The 14,580-nt window shown below is 30.7% G+C and overlaps 2 protein-coding genes across 2 annotated transcripts; one reads left to right on the top strand and one right to left on the bottom strand.

Annotated features, from left to right (window-relative positions):
* Window positions 1-1,286: 1,286 nt before the first annotated feature.
* On the top strand, window positions 1,287-2,894 carry MKS88_002401 (T-complex protein 1 subunit epsilon; the record flags this gene model as incomplete). The annotated part of the gene is made up of 1 exon (XM_067215406.1): window positions 1,287-2,894. The coding sequence occupies one exon, from the start codon at window positions 1,287-1,289 to the stop codon at window positions 2,892-2,894; it is 1,608 nt and encodes a 535-aa protein (XP_067073836.1).
* Window positions 2,895-4,330: 1,436 nt separating this feature from the next.
* Window positions 4,331-14,200, bottom strand: MKS88_002400 (oocyst capsule protein Cap380; the record flags this gene model as incomplete). The annotated part of the gene is made up of 1 exon (XM_067215405.1): window positions 4,331-14,200. One exon carries the CDS (start codon window positions 14,198-14,200, stop codon window positions 4,331-4,333), a length of 9,870 nt encoding a protein of 3,289 aa, XP_067073835.1.
* Between the last annotated feature and the right edge of the window lie 380 nt (window positions 14,201-14,580).

The raw sequence follows: 14,580 nt of genomic DNA, 5'->3' as shown, positions 1-14,580 counted from the left end.
TTTTCTTTTATTAACTGTTCTTATGAGTGTGCACAACAATAGTTAATTAAGAATACTTACAGTGGCAAGTAAAACGTGCTAGAACTCGATGTCGGTACATGTAGGAAATGTCATTGCATGTAGTACATATATATATATATATACAGATAGATAGTAACTGTTAAAACAAAGTGATAGCGATAAATCCTATGAGAAAGGAAGAAAAAGTCTCTTTTTGTACATATATAATTATATTTAGCCTTAAAAGGGTGCACTTTAATTATTCCTCTACAAAATTCACACTTTCTTTGCTCAAAAAACTAAACAAATATTAATAACCAGTTGTTTCCAAAATTTTTTTTTTTTTTTCTTTCTTTCTTTTTATTTCTTTTAAATAAAACAAAGTTTTTATCTCCCTTTTCCACAAATTAAAAAAAAAAAAATTAAAAGTCGTTATTTTTCTATATAATTATCCTTGGTACATTTTATAACACCTATTTTATACTTAGAAAAATTTGAATACGTGATATTAAAAAACAAAAGTAATGCGTATCTCCATTGAAAACACAGTTAACGGCATAAAATAAAATTTCCGCACGGAAATATGTAAATTGAAAATAAAATATATATGACCTGTTCAGGCAAAAATTTAAACAGGAAAAAAAAAAAAAAATAATAACTGTCATATATATATAATCTTTATATATACAAAATAGTACACAAAAACAAAATAAAAATTTTAACTAAAACTTACGTAAATTTGAGAACAACTTCATCATTTTTTGAAGAAACAAAATTTATCTTAAAATTTATGTTCGGTTAACCATATAATTTAATAAAGTTTAAGTTACTTTTGTAAAAAAAAAATAAAATAATTTAAACTGGTTAATACTAATTATAAAAACGTGCAAATAAATTGTAGGGAGATATTTTTAAAATATTTGTAAAATGTTTTTTTTCAAATGAAGTAGAAAATTAAACAAGAGTTTTTTCTCATACGTTCAAGTACCTTTTTGCTTCTCCGTAATTCGGATTTCTCCACTTTTTCGGGCATAATAAAATACGTATTTGTATATTGTTTACGTATACATTCTACAAATTCGTACATATATATCCATACATTGCAAGTATATGTATATATACCCATAGAGTTAGCATATACGCATATATATCCATATATTGCACGTATACATATATATACCCATAGAGTTCGCATATACGCATATATATCCATACATTGCGCGTATACATACATATCCTCGTGCCTGCACTCCCTCTATAAAGCAATATACTACTACTAAAACAAGATGAACATTGCAATAGATGAATACGGGCAACCCTTTGTTATACTGAAGGAAGAAGAGAAAAAAAGGATTAAGGGAATAGAAGCGCACAAAAGCAATATCTTAGCAGCAAAGGTAGTGGCGGACATATTGAAAAGCTCTATAGGTCCTAGAGGAATGGACAAAATTATTGTAAGTGAAGATAACAATGTTACTGTAACGAATGATGGAGCAACTATATTAGAAAAAATAGATGTGCAGCATGAATGTGCAAAATTGTTAGTAGAGTTATCAAAAAGTCAAGATAATGAAATAGGAGATGGAACAACAGGGGTAGTTATCATAGCAGGTGTTTTATTAGAAGAAGCTTATGCATTAATTGACAAGGGTATACATCCTTTGAGAATTGCAGACGGTTTTGAAAATGCTTGCAACATAGCATTAAAAGCAATTGAAGATATAGCTATAACTGTTGATATTGAAGGTAGTGATCATGAGATTTTAAAAAAATTAGCTAGTACTTCCTTAAGTTCAAAAATAGTATCTAGCAAAAAAGATTTATTATCAAATATAGTAGTTGATGCAGTTTTGTCCGTAGCAGATATGAAAAGAAAAGATGTGCGATTTGATTTAATAAAAATTGAAGGAAAAACTGGTGGACTGTTGGAAGAATCAACATTAATTAAGGGTATCGTTTTAAATAAAGAATTATCTCATTCACAAATGTGTAAAGAAGTTAGAAATGCGAAAATAGCTATTTTAACATGTCCATTTGAACCACCCAAACCCAAAATAAAACATAAATTAAATATAACTAATGTAGAGGCATATAGAGATTTACAAGCTATAGAAAAAAAATATTTCTATGATATGGTAGATTCTTTAAAAAAAGCAGGAGCTAACTTTGTTATATGTCAATGGGGATTTGATGATGAAGCAAATTATTTATTACTAAAAGAAAATATTCCTGCTATTAGATGGGTAGGAGGAGTAGAAATGGAATTAATTGCTATAGCTACAGGAGGAAAAATTATCCCAAGATTTGAAGATATACATGAATCGAAATTAGGAAAAGCAGAAGTTATTAGAGAAATTAGTCATGGTACTGTTAATAACCCTATGGTTTATATTGAAGGCTGTTCTAATACAAAAGCTATTACCATTCTGTTGAGAGGGGGTAATCAAATGATGATAGAAGAATGTGAAAGAAGTGTACATGATGCACTTTGTTCTGTTCGTAATTTAATAAGAGATAATCGAATATTACCTGGAGGTGGATCAAGTGAAATTTATGCTGCATTAGAAATAGAAAATGTTGCTGATAAATGTAAAGGGATAGAACAATATGCTATTAGAGCTTTTGGAAATGCATTATTATCAATACCTATTAACTTATGCAATAATATGGGATTAAATAGTATTGATATCATTTCAGAAATTAAAACAAAAATTATTCAAGAGAAAAAAAAAAATCTAGGTATTGATAGTCTAAATTACAAAGTTGATGATATGATAGAAAAAGGAATTTTCGAAACATTCAATTCAAAATATAATCAATTTTCTTTGGCTACTCAAGTTGTTAAAATGATACTAAAAATTGACGATGTAATTGCACCAAACGACTTTAATTAATGGTACATATACATATATATATATATATATATGAAATTACGACACATGTGCACCATAACCATTGTTGACAATATATTTTTACATCCCCTTTTTATTTCTATTGATGTAAAATAATCCACCATTTTATTGTGTCTATATTTTTTACCACGTTGCGCGTTTGCATTCATATATCTCTTCTTCATGTTATTTCGTTCAGTTTGGTGCACATACGTTGCTCTAAACTGGGATGTTCTGCCTCATTCAACAATTCACACTTTCATGCATGAGATAGAAATATATACTTGCTTATTTATTAACCAAATTTTTCCTATTAATCATGCTATCTACCATTTAAAAAATTTTTTTACATTTTTTATACGTTATTTATTTATTATACTTTTTATACTTTAACATTTTTTACACTTTTTACACTCCCCTTTGTTACAAAAAGACATTCAACGCAACCTCGCTGTTAACAAATAATCATAAAATTACACGCGCGCAAATATACGTATTACACGTATGTAGGTATTTATATATTTATATATATCCATTTACTAAGCCCTTTTTACCACAAAAAAAAAAAAAAAAAAAAAGACTTTCTATAAAGTAAATCGAAAAAAAAAATATATAATATATTTTTTATATCATGTATGAAAGGCCCGGTAAATTAATATCTCATATAGGTATTAACATAATATCGACACCAACTCTATTTTCTGTGAATATGTTCATGCCAGAAAGAAACGTACATTAGTATAAATTAGCAAATTTAAATTTCACAACTGCGTTCAATATTTTTTTTTTTTGTTTCTTGTAGTGCATTCTTAAACCCATAATGGTACATCCAAATGACACCACGAATATGCGTGTAAATTTTCTAATTTTGAAAGAAATAAAATTTTTTTTTTTTTATTTGGATTAATTTTGTAGTAAAAATTTGCTAAAATATGTACATAAATATGAAATGAATTTCGATAAAAAATTAATGTGTACATGTATACAACGTGGGTGAAAATAGGCACGTACATATAAGTCTATATTAAATACTTGAAAAAAATAATAATGCAGCAAGTGGGTAGCAGCTGCTCAACAGATGCTTAACGACTGGGAGAATAGGGATGTGTGTGTGTAATATGCAATATATATATATATATATATATATATATGCAAGCGTATATGTAAGTATGTATACAACTATAGGCATAACTATGTATGCCTGTACGTATCTATTTATCCGTACATTCGACATACAGTTAAATCATATAAAATTCAAAAATGCTATCAAATTAAAATAAAAGAATTCACATAGTGAACAATATACATATAGTTAACTTTCTATGCATATATATGTAGTAAGTGTGGTCCACCCCCCTTCTCCGTGTACTTGTACAAACAAAATAAATGCTTTCTTTTAAAAGTACGAATAAACCAACGTTGTAACGGACCTGAAGAGTCTAATCAATTTTTTGGTTTTTAAAAATATTTCTGCAGTTGCTTGATTTAAATGAAGAGCAATGAAAAATGTTAAGGCTTCGATTTTCATCCTTATCTTGATAATGAGTCATAACTCTATCCTCATCTGTTGGTGGGAATAAAGAGCGCTTTAAAGATGATATATGGCTGTTGTTAGACTGATGATCATAGCTCGTTGTAGGATGTGAGGTAACACTGGATGTTCCATCGTATGGTCGCCCACTGATAGTGCTACGGTGAAGCCTATCCGTTCTTGAAACCTTCTCTTTTAACTTATTTTCCACTATTTGAATTTCAAAAATGCCAGATTCTAAATATGGTTTGAGCGCCGTTTGCAACTCTTTGGCTTCGAACTCAGTCATTCGACCTGCAATCATCTTTGTAAATTTTTGTGTTCCATCTGCAAACACGTAGACATTGTATATACCATCTTGTATATTACCTTCTTGAGTGAATTTTACATCCAAAGTTAGTAGTCCATTATTCCATTTTGTATTGTACATTTTTTGTACCATAACAGTTTTGCTTATTTCTTTTGTTAATACAGTATCGGCTGGTAGACCATCACCATCGCCTACGCCGCTGTTCTTGTTGACTGCTTCAGAATCGCTCTTCTTGGGGTCCATAATGACTACATGATATCTCCCATTTTTGGCCCTCTCATAACATAAGAGCATAATATTTTTTGCAAAATTTCTATCCATTACATTACCTTGTTCATCTTTTCCATTGTATTTATTGTCTGACATTTCTATTTCATACACCCCAGGCCGTATACCAGCTCCCTGGATTTTTACATATTCAACATTTCTTTCATTTGCTATATCTTTATTATCAGAACTTAATGGTTTTATGGAAACATAATAATCATCATATTCTAGATGATTATTACTATCTGCTATGTTTCCCCCTTTCTTGTCATCATATATAAAAATGTCAATATAAAATTCAGATCTAATATTATCTTCATAGGTCCATGTCTTATTCAAGAGTAGCTTTATATAGTAATTATCTATTTTGGGACCTCGCACAATGGTTGTATTGTAGGACCCATTCAATACATTTACGAAATATTTACCTTCTGCTATTCCCTTTCCCTTTCCATCTATAATTTTACTAAATGAGCATCTGTTACCATGTCCATCATTATGTAAGTGAATATAAGATCTAAAATGAACTTCTCTTTCTCGATCTGGAATAATTTCATGGAATTCAGTTTTTCTCCTTTTGTTTGAATCCTCTCTATCCAAAGTTGAATCCAAATCTTTCCTTATATTATCGAAAATTAGTCCATCCTCTTTGTCATCAACTCTTCTAACTGTTCCTACTCTTTCATCCTTTCCATCACCTGTACCAACTAGAGCATCTTGCGCATTAGGAACTGCTAAAACCCGCTCCACATATATTTCATATGAGTCGTCGTCTAATTTCCTTCCGGACATATTTACCAAGTTTTCAATATCGCTTACATTAATGTTTTTATGTCCGACAGAATCATGTGTAATTGTATATATTCCCCTTGAAAGTTCTATGTAGTATGTTCCTTCGTCTAAATAGTACCCATGGACAATAAACATTTCGGTATATAACATTCCCGTATCATTTTCGTCACTTCCTATTATTTCAACTAAAAATTGGTCATTCTGTCCTTTCCCTTCATCCTTATATGTTGAGCTATTACTACTACTATTAAGATATATAGGTGAACTATTTAATACTATATCGTTATTACTCTCTAATAATGCGTTTCTCTCAGTTACCATTTGCAAAAAGTATAATTCATTCATCGGTTTGTTATTTAATAATTTGAAAAACTCTGCAAAATGTTTTTCATCATGGTTGAAATTTTGGGTGTTTTCAGTAGAACCAACATGACCATCATGCCCCCTGTTACCAGCTTGGTAGCTCTTTTTCCTTTCCCCAATTCTTAATATTCTGTAATTCCTTCTATTGTCAAATTGTACAATGTACTTAGAATTACCAACACCACCACCTGTACTTCCCTCGAAGAGATTAATATCATTGTCAATATACTGCGTGATAATTTCATCATATGGCACATTATCTAAAGGATGATACATTCTTCTGCCTTCCACCGTAGATTTGAACTCTTCAGATACACTACTAGTTCTAGACTCTTTTGCTTTGTCCATCAGTTTTACATTATGCTTATTTACATTACTTAAATCTACATTCCATTCTTTGTATGTACACCATTCTACTATATCCCTACTGTTTAGAGAATCATTATCTAGTTGTACCACTTGCTTTTGTTCTTTCCTAGTAGGTGCATAATAAGACCTCTTTCTCGTAGTCGTCTCCTTCTCCTTTTCCATTTGTGCATATTTCGATTCCACAGTTCTTTCTAAACTCAACCCATCGATAGTCAAACTGAATTCTTTTTTTACCAAACATACAAGGTTGCTATGTTTGACTATATCTCTACGTATTTTCGATTCAGATCGAGGTTCACTCTCATCATATTTTGTTAAGAATACATGTTTCTCAATAGATACTTTAAATGTACCATTTGCTATCTCTCTGTCATCTATTAAATTTTCCAAAAATTCTTCATCTGTATAACAAAACCCATATTCACATATACCAGTATAATTTCCATTAATAACGTTTATTTTATAATTACTAGAATATAATAAATTTGTTATCATTATATATCGTTTTATGTATGGTTTGTCTACTTCTGCTACAGTAGTAGTTGTCCCTTCTATGTTAATCATGTATTGAACCGTTCTCATATAATTTCTTTGAATAATTGATGTATTAGTATTGTCCTTTTTCGCTGGATCCAACTTCGGCTTAGATTTTGGATCTACTACTGCTTCTGTAACAGGGTAGGGTGTTCTATCCTTTGGCTTTGTTTCCACACCCCTGTTTTCATTTGTAACTGGTGCTTTTACAGACGGTTTTGTCGCTTCTCTCTCTTTGGTTGCTGGTACTAAGTCCTTATTTTTTGAAAAAATATCTACATGGAATCCATTTTTTTCATTTCCTATACCGTATATATTATGCTTTATGTACACTGTACCGTCCTTGTTTACTCGTTGCACGATAATTTTTTTTTCTCCTTCTGAGACTTCTGGCATGAGTTCATTTCTAAATGCAGTCCTTGTTATACTTACAATGTATCTACCATTATATAACTTCACTTCGTCATTTATTTTCTTGTATATCTCATTGAATATGTTTTCATTCATTAAATGCTTTGCTTCTACATCGAAATGATACCTGTTCCCAGAAATGGTTAGCGACGCAAGTCCTTCGCGGATTACACACGTAGAAAATACCATGAAAAAGTACTGTTCCTGGAAAGTAGGTATACTTCTATCATTGCTACTGCCGCTGCCTCTTCCATTGTCGAAGTCGCTACTTTCTATGGAGATGAAGAACGCACCACAGGCCTTTTTCTTTTTTTTATCATCATCATTATCATCATAATTGCCATCAGTATGGTTTTCCGCCAACGGGTTATCCTTTTTGTCCGCATCTACCGGTTTGGGGAAAGTGGGAGAAACTTCTTTCCTACTTTCTTCCTTCTCTTTCTGCGCTACTTCTGGTACTGTGTTTACTCCACCCTCGCGTACCACTTTCTCCTCGTCTACATTTATTACAAATTCATTGTTGAATAGGTCCTTTACTATTATACTTGTTAGGTTGAGCGACTTGACAACAGCTAAAGAGTAAATATTGTATGTGAAGTTGTTTTTACTCGTACTCTTCTTCACAGTCAGTAATGTTAAGGTTTTATCTTTAAAAAGATCTTTGCTCATGGGCAATTTTATAAACTCAGAATATTTTAGTTTCCTAGGATACATATAAGTTAAATAATCATCAGTAATATGAATTTTTGTGTTATATAGATAAGAAGTACGTGTAAATATTGGTTTAACTACAACATATGGATCTAAATGTAGAGAAACTGGTCCCTTTACATGTATTAAATATTCAATTATATTTGTACTATTTCTATTGTTTACACGCTGTAGTTCTATATGCACATCTTCCCTATTTGGCACTATTATATTATTATTTTTTACTTCATATATGGGTCTTACGGGCATATTTTCGTACACCTGGATCCCCTTTCCATTGCTGCTGCTACTACCCCCTTCTCTATACTGAATCAAATACCTGTTGAACTCATACAGGCCATTCTTTAGGTACATAACTGCCAAATTCTTACAAACAAAATACACCGATTTGGGCTGTATATTATATGCTTTTTCAAAAAAAGAAGTATTATATTTTCTACGTGGGTAACAATTCAGTACGAACTGATTTTTATTGTCGAAAGAGTTGGCTATTATATCTATATAAATAACATCATTGATTGATGCAAATTTGTATGGGGATAAAACAAGTATAGCACTTAGGTACTTCTCCTTTAAATAGTTTTGTCCTTCATATAAAAAAAAATTATTAAAGGCATAGTATGTGTCTGGTTTTTTCTTTATATATATTTTATCATCTATAAATGAAAAACTGGGGTTGTTATAAGTTAGGACATCCTCCGGTAGGGATAGAGGTCCACTGTTGGTAAAGATCAAACTATTACATGAATTGTTGCTGTTAATGTAGTTCTGCATGTAATTCTGTACAGCACTCGGATCAGCTACTAACACATGATTACTATTTTTATTTGATTTTTGTATATGTTCTATCAACTGTGTGTAAAATGCTGTATTAAATGCGGCTAAAGTATGTTTGTTTACATTTGTTAAGTAGCTCCTTTCTATATTCACTGATCCGTTATTCTCAATCTCGACTATGCTGCTTATATCATAACCACCCTGTTTACCGGATTTGACAAGCTCCGAAATTTCCAAGTTTATAAGGTTTCCCCTTACGATTTGGTTCACTTGAGGAGGTACAGAGATAAAGTAAAAGATTAAGCCTAGCAATTCCTTCTGAGTCAACAATTTTGCAAAATTCTCGTTCAGATGATATGGTAATATATTACTTTCTTCAATGGAAAATAAGCGCTCTAGTTCTTCTTTTCTAAATTTGCAAACTTCTAGAATTTTTCTAAATACTGCACCTTTATTTAAGCAATAAGTCGTGTCGTAAAAAATGTTAGATATTAATGAATCTTTGTCATTAGGTGTATGTAAATGACCGTTATTTAGTTGTAAGGTACCACAAAAATTGCTATCGAAATTATTTATCCCTATAGAGGATACAATTTCGTGTGCTATAATTTGAACAGAATTATATATATCAACTAACATACGGTCTCCTCCTACCTGTATGTTATATCGTTTAGATAACGTTACCGGACCATTGCTAATCAAGTTTGCTATATCTTCATTTTTTTTAAATAATATATCTTTTCTTTGATTGTTTTCTAAATAGGATACATAGAATGGAGTGAACCCTTCATAGTCATATGCTGGATGATAAGCACATACTTGTAATCCATTATTATAATGATCACACCCTACTACTTTATTATAATACTTTTCGTATGCACTAATATGTTTATTTGTCAATGCCTCTTTTGATATCATATTATGGGGATGAACAAAAAACGTTTCATATTCTACATTTACTTCTTTTACTAATTTATCACCTCCCTTTGATACAAAAATAATTTTTTCTAACATAAAAAGAGAGTTTCCATCTACACTATCTACGTACATATTGAACATTACATGATCTTTGTCCAAATCAATAGGATCACTTCTTAACAACAATAATCTTCTTAACTCTAGCGTTTCTGTTCTATGTGTTTTACCCATAAATGGTACCGATAAATTTCTGAACAAAAAGTATACTAAGTAATTATCCATCTCTTTTCCTATTCGAATACTTATATCAGGTAACAACTTGTTCATAGTTATAGTTACCAATGCTCCATATAGATCAAATGTTGTTTTGAATGAGGTAATTATGCTCTCATAGTAGTTCGCCATGTCCAAGTTGATGCACTTAAGGTCTATGTAAGACGTCGGTATTTTTCTAGAAACGTATCCGGATCGGTCCATTAGAATATATACCATGCGGTTCAGCTCACTTAGGGTAGATATGCCAGCACCAGCACCCTCGGAAGTGCTACTATCACTACTGCTACCCTCTTCGCACATGTAATCGATGCAAGGAATAGAGCGTTCCAAAAGCTTCTGTATTATGTTATGCGCCTTGGTAATCGTCTTGGTCTCCCTCGAAGGAACGAATCTGTCTTCGCTAAGGACATATTTATATAAAATAAAAAATTTAAGCGCATTTTCAACTTCATCAACGAAGTTAGAGCAACACAATATCTTTTTCTTAATCACAAGGGCGTTATATTTCGACGTTCTGTGAATGATCTCGTTTATCGTGTACTTCTTGCTATGGCCGTACTTGAACTCGTTCACGTACACGAAGTATTTTATTTCGGCAAAGGTGGCTACCTGCTTGGTACTCCGATCGCCTCTACTGTCTCTGCTAACACTGCTAACATCGCCGTGGGTAAGCTTTTTTCTGTAGGACGAGGTCAACTCGACTATGTAGGCGGCCAAGAGCGAGATTTCGTTTATAAGCTTTTCGGATGGCTCGGTGTGTTTGGCAATGGAAATCTTGTATTCCTGATTGAGTAATGAGTGTATATTTTGTATATTCTTTTGGTCCTCAACGTCCAATTTATCCAAGTTTTGCATAACAATATCATCAATTAATCGAATTCCAGTCAAGTCGTAAAAGAAAGTATAAAAATCGTATTGGTTGGACAGATAAGCAACCTTAAATAGTAGGACATACATATTTGAAAAGTACTTATTTATGTACTGAACATTTCTATGTGAATAGAGTAAATTTAAATTATTTTCATCAATACTTACATTAAGTTTGTGTTTGATAAATGGTTCCAATGGTGCATGTGGTTCATATATTTCCATATAAACCATGTCAAAAACGGTATGGGCATCTCCTCCAGGATGTTTATAAAAATTAAGATGGATTTTATTTTTATTATGGATAAAATATTTTCCTAAATTTGCTTTTAGTAACACTTCTATAATAATGTGTAACGCTTCACAGTTCAACGAGTCATTTACTAATATATTAAATTTGTTCATCAAGTAAGCATAGGCCCCCAAACATTCGTAGTTATATGGAGATACGTTTACAAAATATGGAGAAAATGTAGCCATATCATATTTCTCTTTCTTATTATAGTAATATATATAATTATGTAAAAATTTCATAAATACATTTGTTTTTATTTTTTCATAATTGATACTGATTTCACCAAACGGGTATAAAGACAAATCGTTGCCATTCCATTTGGTTGTCTGTATGAGGGTGTATTTATCTGTAGTATGATATATATCTACGTTATATTCCTTTTCGTGAAATGAAGATATACTTTTATAAAAATTATCGTCATCTATTAACATGTTATTTACCACTTCTCCAGAGGATAATTTAAATTGATCTCTTTTACGTTGTCCAACAATCTTGTTCATTTGTTCATTCACATATAAGCTGTCACTGTAATGTGTTACTATATAACTATGTTCATTTATCGTATTCCCCTTTGAATAATAAATAATCTGTATCATTTCTTCATGTTTCTCATCAAAATGGGTTGAAAAGGATAATTTTAATTTATCCTTTACTCCGAATATTGATGCTGGTGCTACTACATTTTTAATGAATATTTTTGTTGTTAAAAGTTTACAGCGATTGAGGTATTCTTTACATACGCTGTCTCTATAACTAACTAGAGCATTTTCGTGGGGTATCATATTCGGATTGGTAAACAAAACACAATATAAGTTTTCTACTATAGTACGATGAACATCCACTGTTAGCACCGGTTCAGGATAAGGGTTAATACTTATCATATGTACTCGTAATAATCGAGTATCAAAGATGTATGAAAAACCATCTTGAGGAAAACAAATGGTTCGTAGGTTACTATTCTCCACACATATGGTGCTTATAAATACATAATCATAATTATGTTCTATCAATATTGGATTAGAATTGGTACAATTTTCCGCACAATTAATTGAAAATGTAATTTTCTTAAGCTCAACATCGATATTTGCCTCAGTTCTATCACTCTTTCTCCCTACTACTGTTATGGTAATCATTGAGTCATTATTTATATACTTAGAAACGTACGTTTTCAAATTTTGCACAACTCGTTTGTCGATCGTTGCATGCATAATAAGAACGTACTCAAATATGTCTTCGTAGAGTAATTCCACTTGAACATCTTCCAATAACGTTTTGTTAGTTATCAGCTGCCTTATCATTATATCCTCATCTACATAATGTTCTTTATAAAATAGGGTCATATTACAATCCAATTCGTAGGTATAAAACATGGTAGTTATGTTGGAATAACTGTTACTTCGTCTCAAGGTGTTGCATATGGTTTTATGTGTCTTCTTCAATTTGTTATTTATGTATGAACTGAGTTCATGGGCAATAGATTCCACAATAAGTAGACATACTCCTTGCGACTGTTTAAGCACTAGTTGATCATATAATATATGTGCATATGATGCGTTACCATATTTGGATACGAATTGTTTTTCATCTATCATTAAAACATTTCTATTAAGTCCAATTGCATCTGCATTAAATTCAAAAGCGAGAGAATTTAAAAGTACTGCTAACTCTTCTGCATATATGGTATCACCTAACTTTTCATAATATGCTGAGGAGAGCACATGCCTTTGCAAATGTAAACCTGTAGTATATTGTAACATTTGTTCATCTGATATGTTATTAAACTTTTTAAATAGCTGAAAAAATATTCTGAACATGTGCACATATTCCATTCTGTTGTCTCTATTATTTTTATAGATGTATTTTGAAAGGGAAAAAATACCACTGGTGTTGATACGTACCAAGCTACCTCTAACATTGGTTTCTCTAGGAACATAATAACTATTTTCATATTTCAAAGGAAGACTAGGAATAGTATAATCGTGTATAATATCTATCATCCTTTCAAAATTCTCCTCCTTTTTGTCAAATTGAATATATACAGGAGTTACAAACTTAAGATTATCTTTTTTGCCATTATCCCCACCATTTGAGTTAATTTTTTTCATGAATTTATTAACTAAATATACATGATAACAATGTACAGAAGACATATCATAATTGATATTATATTGTTCTGAATGATTCATGATTAGACCAGAACAAGGGGTAACCAACTCGTAGTAGTTGTTATATAGCTGATCATAATTTTCGACAGTCTTCAAATTAATTTCAGAATGAAAAAATAAATATTTACTAAACAGATATTGTCCATTAACGAAAGGTTTCTGTGGAAATGTCAACTTATTTTTACTGTCACTTCTAACCTTATGTATAATCTGATTATCCATTAGACTTAAGTCTATTTCCCTTACATTATCACTACATTCCTCACAATAGCAGTTAACACCTATATCATAATCTGTATTATGTATCAAATCTGCTACTTCTAAAATTATATTATAATGTAAAGAGGGTATATTGTTAAAAAGGAAGGATACATTTCCATCAATGGAAAATTTTCCCGTTAAAGTATGTACTGAGATTATATCACTTGATTCTTTTTGTACTAACATAACTTTAATTTCATGGTCACTTATACCATGATTTACGTTTATGCTGTAGTTTGCAGTTTCACAAACTTCTTTATAATTCAAAATACATGTGTTTCCGAAGGAATTTATATCTAAATTGAATCTCTTATTTTTAAATATAGAATGACGAGGTTCTTTCACCATATTATCATACTCATCACCATAAGGAAAACCCATTAGGAGGTCCTTATACAAAGACGAGTGCACCATGCCAAGCAGGCCCACAAAAAGGACATAGAATATGTTAATTCGATGCATTGTGCTTAAGGGGTTGGTTGAAAAATGGTTACGAGCATACGTGAAATGTATGAATGGGCTTATATATATATATATATATATATGTACGTTTATGTATGTACTTTTATAGATGTACTTTTATAGATGTTCTTTTATAGATGTATTTTTCTATATGTATTTTTATTTATATAAGCATTTATATATATATTTATTTAATTATACAGATATATGTATATATTTATTCATACATATTTGTACGTATATTTATTTATGCATATTTACGTACGAATATGTATACTTTTTAACTTTATATTTTGGTTGCTATATTTTTTAAAAAAATTAAGTTCAAACAAATTAAAGTATAGTTATAATTATAACATGTAAAATAGAAAATTTATGTA

The sequence above is a fragment of the Plasmodium brasilianum genome, chromosome 8 (genome assembly GCF_023973825.1).
Source record: "Plasmodium brasilianum strain Bolivian I chromosome 8, whole genome shotgun sequence".
NCBI lineage: Eukaryota > Apicomplexa > Aconoidasida > Haemosporida > Plasmodiidae > Plasmodium > Plasmodium brasilianum.
Note: the sequence above shows the minus strand (reverse complement) of the source record. Positions and strands in the feature narration are given on the sequence as shown.